The sequence below is a fragment of the Podarcis gaigeae genome, assembly GCF_964106915.1.
Source record: "Podarcis gaigeae genome assembly, chromosome: 5".
NCBI classification, from domain to species: domain Eukaryota; kingdom Metazoa; phylum Chordata; class Lepidosauria; order Squamata; family Lacertidae; genus Podarcis; species Podarcis gaigeae.
This window is the reverse complement of record NC_139681.1, coordinates 90,564,368-90,587,630: the sequence shown is the minus strand read 5'-3', so window position 1 is coordinate 90,587,630 and position 23,263 is coordinate 90,564,368. Positions and strand designations below refer to the sequence as shown.

At 45.3% G+C, this 23,263-nt stretch overlaps 1 protein-coding gene across 2 annotated transcripts in view; it reads right to left on the bottom strand.

The window, feature by feature from the left end:
- Nucleotides 1-23,263, bottom strand: part of USP13 (ubiquitin specific peptidase 13) — a 79,279-nt gene that overhangs the window by 42,773 nt on the left and 13,243 nt on the right. For both annotated transcript variants that reach the window (XM_083739361.1, XM_083739362.1), the window contains exons 3-5: nt 17,097-17,157; nt 2,877-2,998; nt 1,616-1,758 (exon numbers count right to left, since the gene is read on the bottom strand). In XM_083739361.1, the coding sequence (XP_083595487.1) occupies nt 1,616-1,758; nt 2,877-2,998; nt 17,097-17,157 (326 nt within the window). The remainder of the gene's footprint in view (nt 1-1,615; nt 1,759-2,876; nt 2,999-17,096; nt 17,158-23,263) is intronic.

Here is a 23,263-nt window from a genome sequence, read left to right as displayed (position 1 = left end):
GGTCTATCTCCAAAACCAGCAAGTGGCCAAGATTCCTGCACTGGATTAACCATAGGGTTCTCCTTGTTAACTGCCAATGGTACAACAACAATCTGCTGCCATCTGAGTAGCCCCACATCACCAATCCTCAAAAACTGCTGTTCTTCATTAACGATAACTGTACGTAGGAAGAAATTCAGTATTGCTCTGTTACAAATGTTTCCTTAACAAGTGTTTCTGCTTAGAATCATAGAATCATAGAGTTGGAAGAGACCACAAGGGCCATCGAGTCCAACCCCCTGCCAAGCAGGAAACACCATCAGAGCACTCCTGACATATGTTGTCAAGCCTCCGCTTAAAGACCTCCAAAGAAGGAGACTCCACCACACTCCTTGGCAGCAAATTCCACTGTCAAACAGCTCTTACTGTCAGGAAGTTCTTCCTAATGTTTAGGTGGAATCTTCTTTCTTGTAGTTTGGAACCATTGCTCCGTGTCCGCTTCTCTGGAGCAGCAGAAAACAACCTTTCTCCCTCCTCTATGTGACATCCTTTTATATATTTGAACATGGCTATCATATCACCCCTTAACCTCCTCTTCTCCAGGCTAAACATGCCCAGCTCCCTTAGCCGTTCTTCATAAGGCATCGTTTCCAGGCCTTTGACCATTTTGGTTGCCCTCCTCTGGACACGTTCCAGTTTGTCAGTGTCCTTCTTGAACTGTGGTGCCCAGAACTGGACAGCTTGCGTGGACAGCTTGCCTGAGGAAACAAGCCTCTCCTTCTTATGTTCACTCCTGAGCTGCCCAGAGCCAATTGGGGGACATGCAGGGGAGCTCTGTTGTGCAAGGAGAAATCTACTAGGAGGATCTGTTAGTTGAATCTGGTCCATGTTGCTATCAATATATATACATATATATACTGTATGTATACAGACCAACGTAAGAAAAGGAACACAACAGACATTCAGCTCTAGAAAAACTTACAGCCAACATTTTGGTAGTGGGGGGACAAAAAGATGGAAAGGCAGGAACAGGGAGGACTGGGTAAAAAGGGATTAATGTGAACAAACTGTCCTCCTATACTGAGTATTCAATACAGAACACTCAATACAAATGTGTCAAATAAAGCAGAAAGACCTGCTAACGGTTTAAAACATTGTATATTAAATGTTATAAAACCATATAACGTACTGCAGAGCACTTTAGAATCATTTAATTAACTTTAATGTCCTTTGCGTGAGGCAGATAATGGATTAATGCAGTGTTAATGGGTATGAAGAAAACGTAAATAGCTGCCAACAGGGAACTTAATGGCTGCTGCAGACAGAAAATGAGAGGAGTGACAGATAAGATGGTTTCTATAAAAGTGTTGCGCTACATATCTATGTGCTATGGGGTGAGGGGGTGGGACCCTCCTGGAAGGTCTTACCCGAGAGCTCCTTAGCTATTTCTTTCTATATCACATAATTCTTGGCAAGTGTGGTTTTCTGGTCTTGTTCTTTAACCAGGCACCTATCCTAACCACCCATCCCCAAAAGGCATCCAATTGGTTAACATGGGATGCAGAAGCTGGATTAGGTGGGTTCTGGGATCTGTTCCACAGGGCAGTTCTTAGGTAACAAAGTGCAACAGTCTCACCTGGGAGGAATCCTGACTCCATTGTCCATCTGTACAAGTGTGTTGGCATGTTTGGAGACTTGCAGCTCCTCTTCCCATGAATCTGGGTCTTGCTTCCTATAAGGAGATTTCGAACTGAGGACTGCGTCGCAAGCTATCGTAACCTAGAGGTAGGGGGCAAAGTCAAAGTGAACATAAAAGGCAATGTAAAAAACCAAAACCAAAAGACAAAATTATCCCAATGTAATAATAATAATAATAATAATAATAATAATAATAATAATAATTCATTATTTATACCCCGCCCATCTGGCTGGGCTTCCCCAGCAACTCTGGGCGGCTTCCCAAAAAATATTAAAATACTGTAATACATCAAACATTAAAAGCTTCCCTAAACAGGGCTGCCTTCAGATGTCTTCTAAAAGTCTGATAGTTGTTGTTCTCTTTGACATCTGGTGGGAGGGCGTTCCACAGGGTGGGAGCCACTACCGAGAAGGCCCTCTGCCTGGTTCCCTGTAACTTGGCTTCTCACAGGGAGGGAACCGCCAGAAGGCCCTCGGTGCTGGACCTCAGTGTCCGGGTAGAACGATGGGGGTGGAGACGCTCCTTCAGATATACTGGACCGAGGCCGTTTAGGGCTTTAAAGGTCAGCACCAACACTTTGAATTGTGCTCGGAAACATACTGGGAGCCAATGTAGGTCTTTCAAGACTGGTGTTATATGGTCTTGGCAGCCGCTCCCAGTCACCAGTCTAGCTGACGCGTTCTGGATTAGTTGTAGTTTCCGGGTCACCTTCAAAGGTAGCCCCACGTAGAGCGCATTGCAGTAGTCCAAGTGGGAGATAATCAGTGTTTGCAACCAAGTACACCAGTAATGATAAGCAATTAGCTTTCATATAGCACTTTAGAATGATCAAACTGTTTCCGTAGTCCTCACAAGAGCCCTGCAAGGCAGGTCAAAAGTATCCCTATATTGCAGAGGAGTAGAGTTAAGACTAAAAGACAACATATTGCCCAAGGCCATCAAGTGAGTTCAAGGCTGAGTCAAGATTTCAGGAAAGGATTCAGCAATGCAACACATACACTCTCGGCCATTGTATTCCACTGTTCTACCAAAAAATAACGATCTGCCTTAAAAACCTACTTAAGCTCAGCGTGGCCTAGTCTAGCAGTTCTCCAAGGTCCCACAAATAGGTCTTTCCCAGGCTTGGCACCCATGATCCTTTAAGAGTGAAATATTAAATCAGTTTAAATCCCATTCTTTGTCTGTTACCCACACTTACCAAAGCTGGCAACTCTTCTATGTTGGGTAAAGGAATTTCAAAGTGGTCTGGAAATATGACAAGTTTAGCTTCATCCTCAAATTCATAATCATCGTTGTTTAAATCACCATTGGATTCTAGGTCTGCAAAAGGGAGAGAAAGAGAGAGAAAACTCAGAGCATTAAAATGATAACAGGTAAAGATACTAGACCTACACCAGGCTTTGCTTGGGAAATTCCCAGGCACCTAGTTGCTCAAGTTAACACTTTTAAATCAATTAGCAGGACAACAAAAGTTCAAATGTTAATTCAATAAACCATGTACTCTCAGGCAATATTTTCTCTCTCTCTTTAATTAAGCCTCTTGAGGAAAATTTCAGGTTTTTTTAAAATGACAGCTTGTTTATTCGGTACATTCCAACCTTTCTTCCTAGGAGGTCAAGGCTATGTACGTAGTTCTCTACCACCCACATGTACCCAAACTGTGAAATTTTATTTATTCATTTCACGAATATATATGGGGATGTATATCTACAACACTTAATACCAAGGCAGCCTCTTGGCTTGCTGGAGGAGAGGACTGGATTGAGAGAGAAACACCTGGAAGACTTCAGCATATTTTCTGAGCTTACGTTCATTTCTCCTACTCCTCAGTTATGTACTTATGGGAGCCATCGCCCAGAGATGCAAACCAAGTTTCATCCATCAGCCAAGCAATCCCTGTTGGCCCTAAACAGTGAAGACTTCTGGTTCCAGTTGTGGGTGGCTGTTTTAGTATAGCTGGTGCAATGGTTTGTGAACTGGACATTTTAAACAATTGATTTTTTACTGTATTGTTTATATTGGCTGTTTTCGACTGTACACCCTTTAGGGTAGAATTCTTATTCTGACTGTGTACAGCCCCCTGTACACTGATGTAATATATAAACAAATGTTAACAAATAAGCTGGTTACAACAATACAATACAGTGGTACCTTGGGTTACATACGCTTCAGGTTACATACGCTTCAGGTTACACACTCCGCTAACCCAGAAATAGTGCTTCAGGTTAAGAACTTTGCTTCAGAATAAGAACAGAAATCGGGCTCCGGTGGCGCAGCAGCAGCAGGAGGCCCCATTAGCTAAAGTGGTGCTTCAGGTTAAGAACAGTCTCAGGTTAAGAACGGACCTCCGGAACGAATTAAGTACTTAACCCGAGTTACCACTGTATCCCTATCTATAAATACTGAGACTGATAAACTACAATACCAAACAAAATTTAGAATCCACAAAAAGGGGAAAAAACATGGCATCACATTGTGAAACATCTTAAGAGCCAGGGATCCCTCCCCTCTTGCCAAGGCCTGACTCACAACACACCCACACAATCACATCACATCCAGAATCCCTCTTAAATACTACTAATTTCCCTACAGCAAAAGCACAAATCAGACAATACTCACAAGCTCATCCAATGTCACTCTTCCTGCCAATGCACACCAAACACTCCAATATATCTTGTCAATCTCCAGACTACAGTCATCCATCGCTCCATTCACCCTGCTAGTAAATGTGCTGCAAAAACAGTACAGTGGTACCTCGGGTTACATACGCTTCAGTTTACATACGCTTCAGGCTACAGACTCCGCTAACCCAGAAATAGTACCTCAGGTTAAGAACTTTGCTTCAGGATGAGAACAGAAATCGTACAGTAGCGGCATGGCGGCAGCGGGAGGCCCCATTAGCTAAAGTGGTGCTTCAGGTTAAGAACAGTTTCAGGTTAAGAACGGACCTCCGGAACAAATTAAGTAGTTAACCCGAGGTACCACTGTACATTCAGTTTGGGTTTCCCCAATACCAGTTCAACAGGAACCATGCAGACGCTCAAGGTCAGTTCTCTCCTTTGCCCACTCTGCCAACCACCCCTTTCCTATACCCCCCCAGGCTCTCCTACATACAGTGGTACCTCGTGTTATGTACCATCCCCCTTACAAATGCTGCGGGTTATGCGCTCCGCTAACCGGGAAATAGATGCCCCTTGTTGTGACCTTTGCCCCGGGATGCGAGCGGAAGTCGTGCTCTGGTGGCACGGCAGCAGTGGGAGGCGCCATTAGTGAAAGCACGCCTCATGTTATGAGCGGTTTCAGGTTACAAACGGACCTCCGGAATGGATTAAGTACGTAACACGAGGTACCTTTGGAAACATCTGTTGTGTGGCAAGGCCCTGAACCCTTCCCCTTAGTTGGAATAAAGACACTTGACTCAAGTATTTTAGATTAATGGGCTAAAAAAGGCCACAACTTTATTGGTTACAGAATGTGAGTGGTTTTGGGTTAGGCACTGGAACCAAACTGACTATATCTGACTCCTGACCGCCTACAGGAAGTCTCAGAAGGGTTAACCACCAGTAGGGGGAGTTCTGTTGATGCACATCAACTAGGAACTCGCCCTCCCCCCCGGGCCACCAATACAGCCAGGGGTTGTGCCATGGCTGTACCAGGAATCAGTCTTAGGTTTCTTCCAAGATCACAAAGGCTGCAACAACTCCAACCAGAGTAATAACTTTGACTCTTTCCCAGTTCACACTCATTGAGTGAATTTCAATTCAGTGCTTCACCTGAGGCTCACAGAGCAGTTCACAATATAAAAACACAAAGTACGCAGTGGCGTAGCGTGGGTTGTCAGCACCCGGGGCAAGGCAAGTAATTTGCGCCCCCTAACCCGTGGATTTGCGCCCCCTAACCCTAACCCCCAGATGCTGCGCCCGGTGCGGCCGGCCCCCCCTGCACCCCCCACGCTATGCCACTGAAAGTACGTAACACAGTAACAATCAAAAACCAGTTTTAAAAACCCACAGTTTAAAAGACCATAGATTGCTTAGTTCGCCAATGGCCCATTCCCGTACACAGGTGGAAAACCAGAGAGGAAGTCACCAGCTCCCATGTATGAAAGGATGCTCAATCAGTTATTGGGGAATGCAATTACAGAATCTTCTCCCAATTGCTAAAACTAATCATATTTATTTTAGCCAAAAGGTATTGATGAAACACTATACCTAATGGAACAAATATCTCCCACAATTCAACACTTACACGCAAAGTGGAAAGTATACACAAGTGTAATGGCTACTTTTTTTAAAAAAATGTTTTTATTAATGATTTACTTGGGTTTCAAAAGTACATACATTGTCTCAGTTTTCAGATCATGGAGTCATTTTTTATAGATCAGTTATATTTGATGTGAGACTTTAATGTTGTATACAGTATAAGATTGGGGAAGAAGTGGGGGGAGAAGCCAGGTATTAAACTTTCAGTCTTTTAGAGAGAGAAGATCCTGAGCTTAAGTGTCTAGACTGAGAGGCACAGCCTGCCTCCTAATCCTAGGTGTTGAGTCAGGCTGTGATTTGGGGCTGTGGGAGAGACAAAAGACAAAGAAATAACGAAATCTGTACTTGCTCAGAGGTACTCTCAGTCACACTCCTGCCATTGTGAAAAGAGTTTCTGGGGCTAAGCCCTGGTGAGACTAAACAGAAAGCAATTCTGCCATGGAGGAAATAATAGTATTATGCTGTGTAATATATGGGGGGGGGGGTTCCTTCACAACGCAAACTGAGTCATCTAGTCCGAACCTCTAATTCACACACAATTCCAAATAAGCTGCCAAAAATTCAGACACCTGAATTACATGCACACCCCTTCCTGGACAATCTCATATTTAAAGTATGGAATGAGCTGTATGTGGCCAATTTACCCAGAGGAACAAAAAACTTTGAGACTGCAGACCCCTTTCCTTGCCTTCCAACACATTGTTTTGACCTAAAAGAAGGGAAAGGATGAGCTTGCTCTCAGCAGCAAGCTCTTTTCAATCACAATGGCCAATATTTTTATTTCTTCACTTCATTAACTACTGAAGACAATTCATTATTGGCATAACGCACCCATTATAAAATGTGGGTCCATTCCAAATGGAAACATGGGAATTTCACCGACTTAAAGTCAGAATACTTTCCAATAACTGGATGTTAATTACTTTGCTGGCAAGAATGACCACCATCAGGAAGTGAAGCAGTGACCTGGAGTTGAAAGGTTCTATTATTTCAGTCAACTAACTAATCCCTTGAATTACCCAGCAATTATGGGAAATTAGGATCTTGGTCTTCAAGTCTCAAGCAGCATTTCAGTTATTTTATAAATGCTACAGCGTTGTCCCTTCTGACAATTTATGAGTCAAAAAGTCCAATGGAAACAAGTGCTGCATATGGAACTCCTGGGTTCAAGTATTTCTTCAATGCAAGCAACTATTTCCTGGACCAGATGAGTTTGAGCAATGAGCTTAATGATCTCTTTCACAGGGTTCCTTTAGAAGGCAACATGAAACTTCTACAATATAGTTTAATCGTGCTAAAGGTGCTAGGGAAATAAGACGTTCATTGAGGAAAAGCTGTATCAAGTTTCAAGAAGCAGGCCACGTATTTGGAATTGACAAAAGTGCTTTAAAAATTCTACAATATTTCAGTACTAGAAAAATTCCTGGTGCCCAGCCACGCAGGTGACTAGTAATCTGAAACCTATATCTTAGTATTGGTAGGACGGATCGTGAAGCTGAGGCTCCAATACTTTGGCCACCTCATGAGAAGAGAAGACTCCCTGGAAAAGACCCTGATGTTGGGAAAGATGGAGGGCACAAGGAGAAGGGGACGACAGAGGACGAGATGGTTGCACAGTGTTCTCGAAGCTACCAGCATGAGATTGACCAAACTGTGGGAGGCAGTGGAAGACAGGAGTGCCTGGCGTGCTCTGGTTCATGGGGTCACAAAGAATCGGATACAACTAAACAACAACAACAACAACCTAACAACACCATGCTCGCTCCTGCAAACAAGGACGCCTCAAAAACGCCTTAGCCCGAACCTGATCTGGAACCTGATCTCCAAGATCTTTCCCAAACTGTGTGTAGTGAGGAAAAAGAAACTATGCACATTTTCACATAAATCACTTCACTTAAGCTCAGCATGAATGTTATGATGGGCCTCTTTGATTTTCATATATTTTGCAAGATATCTGATATTTGTGCAGAGGATGATACAAGGGTCCCTTTTACACATCAGAGATGGCTGTGTGATCCATTCTCTTTTTCCTTTAGTATAAGGTAGAGTTTCTCAAGGCAACCTTCAAACACAGAGGTGAGGAACCTTCTTCAGCTTGAGGGCCACATTTCCTGCTGGGCAATCTGCTGAGGGCCACATGCCAGTGGTGGGTGGAGTCAGAGGTGGGTGGAGCAACAAATGTAAACATGACCTTTGTACAGTAGGCTAGTTTCAACGGACTTGCAGAGAGTCCAAGGGCCAGACAGTGCGGCCACATTTGAGGGTCATGGCCTGAGATTTCCTGCCCCTGTTTCTGCACCCAGTGTGAAAATCAGGTACTCATGTTTTCCTTGCTCAAGTAAGGGCGTAATATAATTAACCTTAATCTAATTAATGTTTGGGGACGCGGGTGGCTCTGTGGGTTAAACCTCAGAGCCTAGGACTTGCCCATCAGAAGGTTGGCAGTTCAAATCCTCATGACGGGGTGAGCTCCCATTGCTCGTTCCCTGCTCCTGCCAACCTAGCAGTTTGAAAGCATATAAAAGTGCAAGTAGATAAATAGGTACTGTTCTGGTGGGCAGGTAAACAGCATTTCCGTGCACTGCTCTGGTTCGCCAGAAGTGGTTTAGTCATGCTGGACACATGATCCGGAAGCTGTACGCCGGCTCCCTCGGCCAATAAAGTGAGATGAGCGCCGCAATCCCAGAGTCGGTCACGACTGGACCTAATGGTCAGGGGTCCCTTTACCTTTACCTTTAATTAATGTTTACAGGATTCTGCTCTCTGGAAATTCCCTGCTGAGCCCTGCAATATTTTCTAGTTTATGAAGGGATAGATAGAAGAGACCTGAAATAAATTTAAGTTCACCATCCCTTAAAATGTGTGTGGAGTTGGTAGAGCATGAGACTCTTAATCTCAAGGTCGTGGGTTCGAGCCCCATGTTGGGCAAAAGATTTCTGCATTGCAAGGGGTTGGATTAGATGACCCACATGGTCTCTTCCAACTCTACAATTCTGTGAAATGGGTATCTTTCTTTCAAAATGCTGGAACAGAAAACTGAACAATTCTCTGGATGTTGCTGTCCTTCTATGACACAGAAGCTATCTTGATAAAGAACTCTCTTCCAAAACTGATGAGCGCTTCAAGGTGTTTGGGTAGCACTGAGAGGGTCTCCGTTATTCCCCTTCAGCGACGACTCCAGCTGCTGCCAGATAAACTTATTAAAAGGTTTGAAAAAGCTAATGCTGAGAGTACGTTGCAATTCCCTTCTACGGGGCTGGAAGCTCAGTGAATAAGAACCTCAGTTTTAAAGCAGTTCTGTCATCAGAAGAGTCACAACCAAAGGTCACCAAAACCGCACTTTAAAAAGAATAGGCGAGAGCAGGCAAAGCAAAATAAGCGATGGTGTAAGCCTGCGGAGAAGGCGGGTGAGCACAGAGGGAGAGAAGACGGGCCCAGAAGCTGTTATTTTTGGGCAAGCAGTCAGTAGGGTAAATTTCCTTCAGATGCCATCTGGCCAAGTTCAACGAGCACGTCACTCTAGTGACGGACGATGACAAACGCTTGGCCACCGGCTGACTGAAAGCAGCAGCTGAAGCCCAGCTGCAGGCAGACAAGCGAGCCGTAAGCTAACACGCTGGAAGGGGAAAGAAAATGGGGAGCTGCTTGACTAGACATGCCCAGATCAGATTTAGATGTTACCAACTGAATGTGCTATTAATAGCAGTATAAATCGGATCCCGAGCTGGGCTCCCAAAGAGGATGCCCACTGCACTCAAGGAAGGGAGATAAGAAGAGGATCACGCACAAGTGCAGACTTCCCTTTTACCCCTGTATTTCATCCCATCCCAGAGAGTATGAGCTGCTGCAGCCTTGACTGAATGAGAAAGCCGGGAGGTGGGGAGAACCCCATTCCATGTTCATTTACTCATTATTACATATACCATATTTACACAAATCTAATGCGCCATCAACGCAGTGGGAACGCGGGTGGCGCTGTGAGTTAAACCACAGAGCCTAGGGCTTGCCGATCGGAAGGTCAGTGGTTCAAATCCCCGCGACGGGGTGAGCTCCCGTTGCTCGGTCTCTGCTCCTGCCAACCTAGCAGTTTGAAAGCACGAAGTGCAAGTAGATAAATAGGTACCACTCCAGCGGAAAGGTAAACTGCTTTTCCATGCACTGTTCTGGTTCGCCAGAAGAGGCTTAGTCACGCTGGCCACATGACCCGGAAGCTGTACGCCGGATCCCTCGGCCAATAAAGCGAGATGAGCACTGCAAACCCAGACTTGGTCACGACTGGACCTAATGGTCAGGGGTCCCTTTACCTTTACCCTTTAATGCGCCATCGAACCTAATGCACACCTCCATTTTCAAAACTTTTAAACCAAAAAAGTAGTTGCTGGTGCCATCAAATCTAATGCCTATGCTAATGTTCACGACGGAATTTGGCCAAATAAGATGCGCATTACATTCGAGTAAATATGGTATGTCTTGCTTCTCCTTCAATGAACTCAACGGTTCTCTTCCTGCCCAACGTTCATGTCTCCATAATGACGCTGTGAAGTAGGTTAGCCCCCAGAGAGAGTCACTGGCCCACTGCCACATGCTGAGCCTTGGGACTCACTGAGGATTTGAACCCAGACCTTCCCAGTCCAACACTCTGACCACTATATCTGACTGCCTCTCAAAAGTTCAACCTAAATATCCACAATTTAACGAAAAGGAGCAGCAACAAATAGTCCAGTTAGAAACATACAAGCATCCAACAGCCTTGGTATACCAACTGTATGCCTCTACATACCAACATGTGGGAAGGGTCATTTGATAAATGAGGGTCTTCATCTGCCAGAGGAAACTGATAAGAGACCACCATGAATGTGGATGCCAAATCAAAGATAATTCTGGTCTGCCATACAGGATTATTGAAAGAATTATTATTGGGTAGCCAACATGGTGTCATCCAGATGTTCTTGGATTTTTTTTTTTTATTTAGCAAAATTCATATACCACTTAATTCACAAAAGCCTCAAGTGGATTACACAAAGCAACGTCTTGATTTATTTTATTTGACAAAACCTATATACAGTACTGCTTGATTGTAGTAGAACCTCTAAGCAGTTTACAAGGAAAATGCAACATTCATTAAAAGATACTGATAAAACTAAATATACGTCAAACTCACATTGCCCCAATCACTGGACATACCGACTGGGGCTCGTGGAAGTTCAATAGCATAGGGGTAGGGGGAGGCATCACGATGGGTACCACTGTAAATTATTGTTAACACCACTGCTAATCAGCAAAATCAGCAAAATTGGGTGTTTGAGAAAATGGAATCTGCCTGCTTGGTCAGAATTCAGGGGAAGAAAGTTCTATTTGCAGCAAATCAAGCTTATAAAAACTGACCATGAATAATATATGCACTCTGGGAACCATTATCTGCCTGCTTGGAAAAACAAGCTTGCAGGGCAATTTAGGGTTTATGATGCATCTTACCAGAATCTGCTATGCTGTTAAATTTGGAATGGGTCACTTTAGCCAGGGCCCTGAAGCCTAATTTTATGGCGAGACACTCACGGCATTGTGGCATGCATGCAACAGCATGCACCTTTAAAGACTTGAAATGAAACAGAAACAGGGAGGGGGGAGGCGGGTATCCCAAGCCTAATAAAGTGTCCCAACCAACAACTGACTATTGCATCTTTCCAACAGCGCAGCAATTCAGATAGGTTTTACTTCATTCACGCTGAAAGCAACCCTATAAGTGAGACACGGCATCACTCTTTCCATTTCACAGATGGGGGAAATGAGGCTTTGCAGTGAATCTATGGCCAAGCTAAGGCTTGGCTGAGATTAACTCACACTACAAGGTCAGCCATAGGAAATGCCTGCACATATTAGCTCCCAGCCCCTGGATAGACAGCTAGGATCACACACCATGATGCAGAGGTTTCAGTTTTAAACCAGCACTGCAAATGCCTGAGAAACACCATATGTGGTGGTGTACCATGACTGAAGCCCTCTCCCCAAACACAGGCATTAGGCAAGAAATAGGAGCCACTGCATATGGAATATTTGAAAAAGAAACCTCACCTTCTTTTCCGCTCTGTCTTTGCGATTGCTTGCTTGCAAATTTGCATAAGGCGATCAATTAAGGATGCTTCTAATACAGAAGGGATTGGAGGGAATTTAATGTCCTTAATAGGTTTCTACCTCAAAGAGCATTACAAGTGAGAATGCAACAAATGTTCAAACCGGATTGGCAGGCTGCATTTGCGGGAAACTTTTGATGCGGGATTAAGTAAGGCTGAATCTAATCGCATACTGCTTTCTGTGCTTGTCAACTCATTTCTGCTTTACTCACAGGTTGTGATTAGTTTTATTTTCTCTTCCTCATTGCTATTTTGGCAGTGAATGTTGGGAACTTTGGCAAGCCTGCAAAACAGTCATAAGCTATGCTTTTTTTCGGGGAGGACGCAGGGGTATGCATACCCCTAAACATTATTTTTAGGGGGGAAAGCACTAGTCATAACCTTCTATCCCAGTTACAGATAGGTAGCCGTGTTGGTCTGCCATAGTCAAAACAAAAAAAATTCCTTCCAGTAGGACCTTAAAGACCAACTAAGTTAGTTCTTGGTATGAGCTTTCGTGTGCATGCACACTTCTTCAGATACCTTCTTCACTGCAAAGCCTCAGATTTCTTCAGATTTCGTGTGCATGCACACGAAAGCTCATACCAAGAACTAACTTAGTTGGTCTTTAAGGTGCTACTGGAAGGAATTTTTTTTGTTTTGACTATGGCAGACCAACACGGCTACCTATCTGTAACTGGAACTATGGAAGGCACCACATTGAGCCGCATTAAATGGAAGTCCATCAACCTCACCAAGAAACTTGCACAGGTACAGACTGATATCTTCTTTCTTACTAAATGCAAGAACCTGGACATTATACCCAAGGGTCTTGGAATTAAGAACCCTCTACAATCCACGTATCCCACTGAATATGCAAGAGGTATCTGAAGAAGTGTGCATGCACACGATAGCTCATACCAAGAACTAACTTAGTTGGTCTTTAAGGTGCTACTGGAAGGAATTTTTTTTGTTTCATCTATCCCAGCTAAGTGAAATAACTAGTCCCCAACTGTCTTATTTGTTCATGTTGGAAATGGTTCAGGGAAATTGAAGATGCGCATATATAAGACAACATTTTTCAATTCTAGGTTAAACTCACATTTGAAATAGGGATAGAAAGTGTGGTCGCTTGTGCACATGAACAAACCATCAACCAGCTGTAGGAAAAATCTTCAAGATAATGATATAGCTCACTAGGTGGGGATTCAGAAGTTCAAAATTGCTATTGCTTCTCTGCCACAGCTCCCCCATTTAATAAAAAGCAGGTCACTTAAACCGTTACATATTTTTATTCAATCAAATTTTATTACACAGCCCCTGTCAGACTGGATAACTCAATTGTTCATCAGTACCTTCAACATTAGTGATGTATGGAAGTGAGAGCTGGACCATAAAGAAGGCTGATCTCTGAAGAATTGATGCTTTTGAATTATGGTGCTGGAGGAGACTCTTGAGAGTCCCATGGACTGCAAGAAGATCAAACCTCTCCGTTCTGAAGGAAATCAGCCCTGAGTGCTCACTGGAAGGACAGATCGTGAAGCTGAGGCTCCAAGACTTTGGCCACCTCATGAGAAGAGAAGACTCCCTGGAAAAGACGCTGATGTTGGGAAAGATTGAGGGCACAAGGAGAAGGGGACGACAGAGGACAAGATGGTTGGACAGTGTTCTCAAAGCTACAAACATGAGTTTGACCAAACTGCGGGAGGCAGTGGAAGACAGGAGTGCCTGGCGTGCTCTGGTCCATGGGGTAACGAAGAGTCAGACACAACTAAACAACTAAACAACAACAACCTTCAACATCTTATCCATTCACTTAACCAGAAACCTCCTTGCAATAACCTGCAGTCAACCTGGGGCTCTGTTCACACATCATTTTGATACGTCATCAGGGATACATAAAATGATAAACAAGGCAAGACCACTTTCCTAGGTGTCATCTTTACCAACTGCAATGGTAGACTACCAGTCTGCCTGCCCTTCTTAGATTAATCTACTGCTTTTTCCAAGTTGGTGGGGGATTTCAAGCACCCCTAAAAACCACTGCATTTTTGACACAAGTAAAGCATCCTCTCCCCCCCCCCCGCACCCCATGCTATGCTACTTATTCAGGGGCATTTTAAATCACCAATATTCAGCACTCTTCCCTGTTTCAGAGAGTAGCATCTCTATTTACGGGCTTAAGCGCTAAATGAGTTGGGTAGTAGATTGAATGTTCACACCCCCCACAAAAAACCCACCCTATATAACAGAGGCTATCCCATTCCTGTCAATTAGACATCACTTAGCTGTCACTCTGTGGCAGGAGAAAAACACAGGTAGACGCAAACGTTTCTCTAAGCTAAAATGTGGGTTGCAGAATTGTGATGCTCCTGTTGGTGCAGCGGGAATCTCATCTGTACTCACAACTGGGCTAGTTGATGAACTGGAAAAGAATAGATTTTCCCAATAATAAATTGTGGTGGTGTGGGAGGTGAGAGATCGTTTTATAAAGTTTCAGTTGCATTAATTTGGCTCGCAGGGTTTCTTTTCCCTGATCCTCAATCCTGATTTTTTTTAAATAAAAAAAAACTATTCTGAATGTTGGGGGGGGGATATGAAAGGAGGTGGTATCAAAATGGCAGGACAGAGGATGATTTAGGCTACTGTGCAGTTTTGATAAGAGTCACATTCCATATATCTAAGTTTTGCAGATGAGGTACCAAGCTATTGTTCTGATCAAGCCAGGGGAAAAGGGTTTTTTCTGGGTGGGGGGGTTAGCCCCTCCAATACAGACAACACAGAAATCCGAACAGCTACTTGTGCCTCTGTTATTTTTCTCTGTGGAACTTGCACACACACACAAAAAAAAAACTGGAAAGGAGAAGACGTCCAACTGGTCAGAAACAATAAAGCAGGGCCAGTAGTACATTGTGGTCCTAATGAGTCACCTTCTCTACACTAAAACAGAGTCGCCGTCATCAACAACAACAAAAGAAGTCAAGCCATTTGGAACCATCTATTTAAAGAAAATGTGAATAAGAGAATGAGGAGAGAGCTTCATGAACAACAGTTGGGAGAAGGACAAATTTGTTGAGTTAAAGCCAGTTTACCCATAGGACTAATAAGGAATTTGTCCCTAATGGTAACCCTAAAGGCTGTGCCAAACTGACAGCTTGCCAGGCATTCCCAGAAGCTGCTAGCCTGTCCTTGACCATGCCGCTGACCGCCAGGCCACATTCAGCCTCAGTCAGCCATTTTGACAGCTCTAGGGAAGCAGTAAGCTGAGCTGCAGTTGCTAGGCAACCACAGGCCCCCTTCTCAACCAAAACCTGAATCCTAATAACAGGGGAGGCTTCATTCTGGGATCAAGGGGCATTGGAAGGGGGGGAGGGGGCTTATTTGAACCCAGTTATATTTATTCATTATATTCGTTTTTGTAAATCATGATTAAATAAAATAAAATCTGGCTGTATCGTTCTAGTTCATTTGAAATCTGCCTTGAGACTTTTTCTTGTAAGACTGAAAAGGCAGTAAATAAATGAAAACACAGAGCAAGGTCTTATTCAAAATGCACACAAACAAAAAAAAGGTATTGCTGAGCTCCCTCTAATATTTATCACAATACACATCACAGAGCTTGTTTTGGATCAACCGCTGGGGATCAGTTTCACAACACCAAAATATGACTTACTGGTTCAGGAAAGGGGATAACATTGGCCAAACAGAAGCAGCAGCAAAACCATGAACACTGAACTATTTGATTTTTGTAACCCATGCTTAAAACCACTTAGCTGGTGCCACCTTCCCCTGAATCATTGCTAGGTTTTACAAACCTATGCGCCTGGAGGAGAGACAATTTGGCTAAAATTGAGGTGGAGTCAAAGAATAAAGGTAAAGGTAAAGGTAAAGGGACCCCTGACAATTAGGTCCAGTCGTGACTGACTCTAGGGTTGCGGCACTCATCTCGCTTTATTGGCCGAGGGAGCCGGCATCCAGCTTCCGGGTCAAGTGGCCAGCATGACTAAGCCGCTTCTGGCGAACCAGAGCAGCGCACGGAAACGCCGTTTACCTTCCCACCTATTTATCTACTTGCACTTTGACGTGCTTTCGAACTGCTAAAGGATAGGGCTTGTCTTTTTCATTAACAGCCCCCCTAACTTCCTCCCGGCACTATGTGTGTTTACTGAACCGGTCGAGTTGTATTTTAAAGGACCTAAGACCTGTAAACCAAACAAAAATGACTCAATTTCAAATTAAAGTCTACAGCTGGCTCCCAGTCTTTTGGCTTCTAAAGTACCTTTGCCTAAACACAGTCTCAATGTGAGAGGGACCCCCAACTAACTTGTTTCTTCACCGGTCCCCCTCATCCCTTCAGATCTGTACTTCTTAAAAGGCTGAGGAGCTCAGACAGAAAAAAAGTGTCATGAACTGATACGCGGACACATTCACATATATACAAATGTGCACACTTACACATGCCTAAGTCCCCTTGATTTTAGCCAAACGAATGCACACACAAATCAGATTCAGACTTCCACCCCAAGCAAGCGGCAATAGATTCCTAACACAAAAAAAGCAAGCCTTTTTACTGGAAACAAATTGAACTCGCTAACTCGGTCCATCTTATGAGAGAACAAAAGCCTTGTGGCCAAACAAGCAAGGGCAACTCTAGAGTCAGGAATTCAATTTCAAACTTCTTCCCTGACCTTGGGGCCTAACACTGTCTCCATCGTTCAATTTCTTTTCAAGGTTTAATTTATTAACACATGCAAAGGGTTATTAGGACACAGATGGGTGCAGAAAGAAAGCTGGAGAAACAGCATTGAAAAGATTTTTTTTTCAAAGCAGCCTCCATGGGTCGCAAGCTTATAACGAGAACTTTTTTTTAAAGTGATTTAAAAAAATGCCCCCCTTATCATCAGAATAATGTATGTTTTAGCTGTGAGAAAGAAACTTCAATACACAAAAGCCACTGGAACTCAAAACAAAAACGAAAAACCCACCTCAAACATGCACCTGTGTTAGTTAGTCAGAACAAGGTTTGAAAACGGCTCTTTACAATACCTAAAAATAGCTTGGTGTTTCTCCTTTTTGGTAAAGCTCCACCAGATGCCCCTGTTACTTTCTGGAAAGAGAGAGAGAGAGAGAAAGGAGATGGAGAGAAAAAGAAGAAGAAAAGTTAAAAGTCTAACTCATGTCACTACAAGAAAAATAAAATACTCAGAAAAATAAAATAGGAAACTGGAATCAAATCAGTCTAGTGCAAAATCTGCATGGCAGTGAATCCTTTCCCACTTTGCAATGTTGTTGTAAAGGCAAATGTAAAGTGTTAATCATCATCGATCATAGCTGACAGTGCAGCCAAGGGTATTTATTTTCTATCAGGCTTTAACAGATAGTTAAGAAGAGGGGATTTCAGCAGCTGCAATTCCTCTTATCCTTGCCTGTCAAGAAACACCTGCTAACACTCTTTCTCCTATGCACCTGCTTAAAGGCTACCTGAGCTCTTTTCTCCTTTGCCTTCAAGTACCCTAGTCGACAATTAGCACCTTGAGTTGTTGATCAAAGCTCTGCCTCCAAGATTCATTCTGACGAAGCCACACAGCACATTAACCTGGGTTAACAGCAATTCCCTTTCACCATGAAATCATGGTAATTGTACTTCTAGGGCAACCTTTCTCAACCTGTGGGTCCCCAGATGTTGTTGAACTACAACTCCCATCACCCCTAGCTAGCAAGGCCACAGCTCAGGGCTGATGGGAGTTGTAGTCCAACAACATCTGGGGACCCACAGGTTGAAAACTGCTGTTCTAGGGGAACTAAGGGTCTGCATGCCATACAATAGGCACGTCCTATTCAATAAATAATAATAATAATAATAATAATAATAATAATAATAATACCCTGCCCACCAGACTGAGTTGCCCCAACCACTCTGAGCAGCTTCCAACATATATAAAAATACAATGAAACATTAAACATTAAGAAACCTCCCTATACAAGGCTGTCTTCAAATGTCTTCTAAAAAGGTTGCATAGTTACCGTATTTTTCGTCCCATAGGACGCTCCGTCCCATAGGACGCACCTACTTTTTGGGGGGGGAAATAAAGGGGGAAAAAATTCCTTTATTTTCCCCCCCAAAACCAGGTCGGGGAACAGTGGGATGGCGGTGCTGCGCCTCCCCGCTGTCCCCCGAGCTTGTGGGGCTGCCCCATGTCTGCCTGGCGCGAGGGGCGCTCTGCTTCAGGGCGCCCCGCGCGTCGGGCGGCAGGCTACAGTCTGCAGCATGGGGAGCCCTTTGTTTCAGGGCGCCCCACGGGCCCCCCGGGTGCGCAAGGCTTGCCAAACCAGCGCGGAGCACGGGGCATCCTCCGAAGGGCGCCCCATGCTCCGCGCTGCCAGCTGCCGCCCGCAAGCCTTGCGCTCTCGGGGGGAGATCCCCCGGGTGCGCAAGGCTGGCCAACACCAGCGCGGAGCACGGGGCGGCCTCCAAAGGGCGCCCCGTGATCCGTGCTGCCGGCTGCCACCCGCAAGCCTTGTGCTCCCGGGGGGAGATCCCCCGGGTGCGCAAGGCTGGCCAACACCAGCGCGGAGCACGGGGCGTTCTCCGAAGGGCGCCCCGTGCTCCGTGCTGCCGGCTGCCGCCCGCAAGCCTTGCGCTCACGGGGGGGATCCCCCGGGTGCGCAAGGCTTGCCGACACCAGCGCGGAGCACGGGGCGGCCTCCGAAGTGTGCCCCGTGCTCCGCGCTGCCGCCCGCAAGCCTTCAGCTCCCGGGGGAGATCCCCGGGTGCGCAAGGCTAGCGGACACCTGCGCGGAGCACGGGGCGGCCTCTGAAGGGTGCCCCGTGCTCCGCGCTGCCGCCCGCAAGCCTTCGGCTCCCGGGGGAGATCCCCGGGTGCGCAAGGCTAGCGGACACCTGCGCGAAGCACTGGGCGTCCTCCGGAGGGCGCCCCGTGCTCCGCGCTGCAGGCTGCCGCCCGCAAGCCTTGCGCACCTGGGGGAACTCCCTCCGGGCGTGCAAGGCTTGCGGATAGCTTCCTGGTGCCTGGAGAGCGAGAGACATTGGTGCGCACCGACGCCTCTCGCTCTCCAGGCTTCAGCGAAAGCCTGCATTCGCCCCATAAGACGCACACACATTTCCCCTTCATTTGTGGAGGGGAAAAAGTGCGTCTTATAGGGCGAAAAATACGGTACTTATCTCATTGACATGGAGGTCACATAACACCTTACCCTCCTACATTTCTCCAATTAAAACAGGGGTATCCTAAGGAAAAGTGGGTCATTCCAGGGTCAAATCAGAAACCAGGAGGGCTTCTGCAAATCCAGGACTGTCCCTGGAAAATAGGGAGGGTCTGGGTCCATAACACAGAACACAGAACACAGAACACAGAACACAGAACACAGAACACAGAACACAGAACACAGAACACAGAACACAGAACACTCTCACTGAACTGAAGGCAATGGGATGATTTGGGGGAAGCCAAGACAGGCACACTCGTAGGAAACAGATATATATTTGTAGTATTGGTATGGCCAACGTCACATGCCTAGATGCACAAGACTTGGGTGCCAAACCCTCGATCTATTGGGTCGAGTATTGCATCTCATTCTCTGTTACCCAAAATGCAAGCATTTTCATTTAAATCCTTCCAAAAGCTCAAAAGGATTGGAGTCTAAACCAATTTTTCAATGGACAGTATGGCAACTGGCAGGTTGTCGAAAGAGGGCCATCCCAAAAATAAATTGAAAGCAAATTAAAAAACCCTTGACCCCAAAACCCAAAGTTTATCATGCTTAGCAGTGAAGATGTTTCCAATTCTTATAACAACCAAATCATATGTGCTGCTTCTCCAAGCATTCCATTGCTACATCCGTCAGCTATCACACTAATCTCTGTTTAAAAGGGAGGGGGGACGAAAGAGAGGAGGGAAAATTCTGCCGAAGTGTGAAAACATATCCAGAAAAATGGAGGCTCTGTATTGAAGTTCGGTTGCTATCCTGAGACAGCTGCTTGAAGCAGTGAATTTTTGTGCACACCTTCAGTGTGTAATTCCCAGATCAATAGGTTTTTGTGTGTGTTTTTAATGGAACACTATTCCTAGAGATAGGGACGCGGGTGACGCTGTGGGTTAAACCACAGAGCCTAGGACTTGCCTATCAGAAGGTCGGCGGTTCGAATCCCCGTGACGGGGTGAGCTCCAGTTGCTCGGTCCCTGCTCCTGACAACCTAGCAGTTTAAAGCACATCAAAGTGCAAGTAGATAAATGGGTACCGCTCTGGCGGGAAGGTAAACAGTGTTTCCGTGCGCTGCTCTGATTTGCCAGAAGCAGCTTAGTCATGCTGGCCACATGACCCGGAAGCTGTACGCCGGGCTCCCTCGGCCAATAAAGCGAGATGAGCGCCGCAACCCCAGAGTCGGTCACGGCTGGACCTAATGGTCGGGGTCCCTTTACCCTTTTTAAAGGGGTAGGGCCCCCATCTATCGCTGACTCTCCTTCAACTTTCATTTTTCCTCTTGAACATGTAAAACAAATGAGAGCTGCTGGACACGTCACAAGCAAACAGAAATTCATGTGTTTGGTTAACTGCATGTGGACTTAAGATGAACACAGTTTGGTGCCTCTCCATTTCATGTGATTAAACTGAGGCTTTTTGGGTGCAAAGCGGCTGCTCTAATACTGTTTCCAAGCCACAGACAGCCCTTCTCACTTCAAGTCCACACAGTTTCACCCTGAACATGTGAGCAAGGACTCCTGCGCCAACCATGTTTTTCCCCCTCCCATAGTTGAAGTGAGGATAGGATGCATGTAAACAAACAAGTTGGAAACTTGCTCAAAAGCCTCTATCAGTCTCCACTCCCAGGCAATTGTTTTCTGCCCCTTTGCTTAAAGGTGGTTCCTCTTCGAAGATTGCAGAACAGATCTAGGGGTGCATCATTTTCTGTAAAGTGTGAGACAGCTCTCAAAGACTGATGCAGGTTCAGTAGGTGTTATCACCAAAGGATAACCAAACACATAAGCAGGTGTTCTTTATACAAAAGGTGATATGCTGGGTCTGGAGAACAAGGCAAAGAGCGCAGGGCAAAAGGCCGCAGAGATCAATATCTGGAAGGCCAGGCGTATATGCAACATCTCAATTTTAAAAAACTCATTGTAAGGAAAACTGAAATCCCAGCAATAGTTTAGCGAGGCAGAGAGATGGATAGCCTCATTCTCCTAAGAAAGAATTGTAGAGTTGGAATGGGGCCACAAGGGTCATCTAGTCCAACCCCCTTTCAATACATAAATCTCCAATGTGGAACTCGAACCCACAACCCTGAGATTAAGAGTCTCTTGCTCTACCAACTGAGCCATCCCGCAGAGCAAAGTTGACAGCCGATTCAGGTATTTTTAAAGTCAATTCAAGCGGGTGACGGTCTAATCACAAAACAGTCTGCAAATTTAAAAAATACACCTGTTATTCCACACATGTATCTTCATTTCAAGGCTTGTTTGGGCAGACTGCAACCAAGAGTAAGCATATTTGAAGGGGGGGGGGGTTAGAGACACAACTTGGATAACTCCAATAAATCCGTATATTATTGTATTTATTGTGAGGGGTTAGTGGGGAGGTTCAGAGGTGGAACCTCCCTTGTACAGAGTGCAAACAGCTGTGTTTACGTGGTCAACTGGGCAGCAGAAGAATACACTGGCAATCAGAACAGGGTAACCAACTTTGACCTATCATTGCTGGGACAGCGGCTATGTTAGCCTCCATTGCCAGGGAGGGCTGAAGAGGTTACATGTCTTGTTGACATGTAAACAGTCTTTGAAGCCAAACCTACTGGTACATGTCTTCAGTGCATACCTTCAACCTGCTGGAAAGATTTCCCTGGGAGGTCAGTGCCAAACACTAAAGCAGCGCCGTAAATATTTATCCACGAGACCGGTTGTTGCCCAACCCTCATTATGTGCACCAGCGTTACTGCGATTTCCCTCCCAAACTACTTCCCCGCCTCCCCATGCATACCAGAACAAGCCTTTTAAAGATTAGGATCGGCAGCGCCCACAGCACTGCTCCATGTTAAAAATAAAAATAAAAATACAGTGCTATAGCTGCTGCCCTCAGAGTGCACTGTTTCTGGAAGAAGCAGGGCAGCAAACTGTTTCTCCAGAGGAGACCAAGCACAGTGCTATGGCAGCTGCATTTAGATATAAAGTCATACCTCGGGTTGAAGTACCTTCAGGTTAAGTATTTTCAGGTTGCGCTCCGCGGCGACCCAGAAGTAACGCGCTCCGTTACTTCCGGGTTTCGCCACTCGCGCATGCGCAGACACTCAAAATGATGTCACGCGCATGCGGGGAAGCGGCGAATCGTGACCCGCGCACACACAGACGCGCATGTTGGAATTCTAGCCAGGTCAGAGGTATGTGCCTATCTGTCCAGGCACCGGCTGAATTCCTTTGACCTCCCTCCGGCGACTCCCGGCAGGAAAAACACACGAGGTCCGTTCCGGCGATTTTCCTCAGGCTCTGAGAAAAACACACCAACTGCTTCTCCTCCTCCCTGCATATCCCCAGGGAGGGGAATCAGACACAGACAGAAATGTAACTACATGCTTTTATTCCTGTCTTTAGCAGTCATACAGTAAAAGATGTCTGCTCTCTTCAAGTTACAGATAGGTAGCCGTGTTGGTCTGCCATAGTCAAAACAAAAAAAATTCCTTCCAGTAGCACCTTAAAGACCAACTAAGTCAGTTCTTGGTATGAGCTTTCGTGTGCATGCACACTTCTTCAGATACACTGAAACAGAAGTTTCCAGATCCTTCTATATAGTGAGAAGGTGGGGAGGGGTATTACTCAGAAGGCTGGTGGGAATGGGTGTTTGGCAGATAGCTGTGATGAGCCTGTTGACGACTCTTAACGACTGCAATAGGTCTTACAGGAAGAAGCAAGGGGTGAAAAGGTTCTTATCTCATTATACATGACAAAGCCATTTTTCACCTTTTCACCCCTTGCTTCTTCCTGTAAGACCTATTGCAGTCGTTAAGAGTCGTCAACAGGCTCATCACAGCTATCTGCCAAACACCCATTCCCACCAGCCTTCTGAGTAATACCCCTCCCCACCTTCTCACTATATAGAAGGGTCTGGAAACTTCTGTTTCAGTGTATCTGAAGAAGTGTGCATGCACACGAAAGCTCATACCAAGAACTGACTTAGTTGGTCTTTAAGGTGCTACTGGAAGG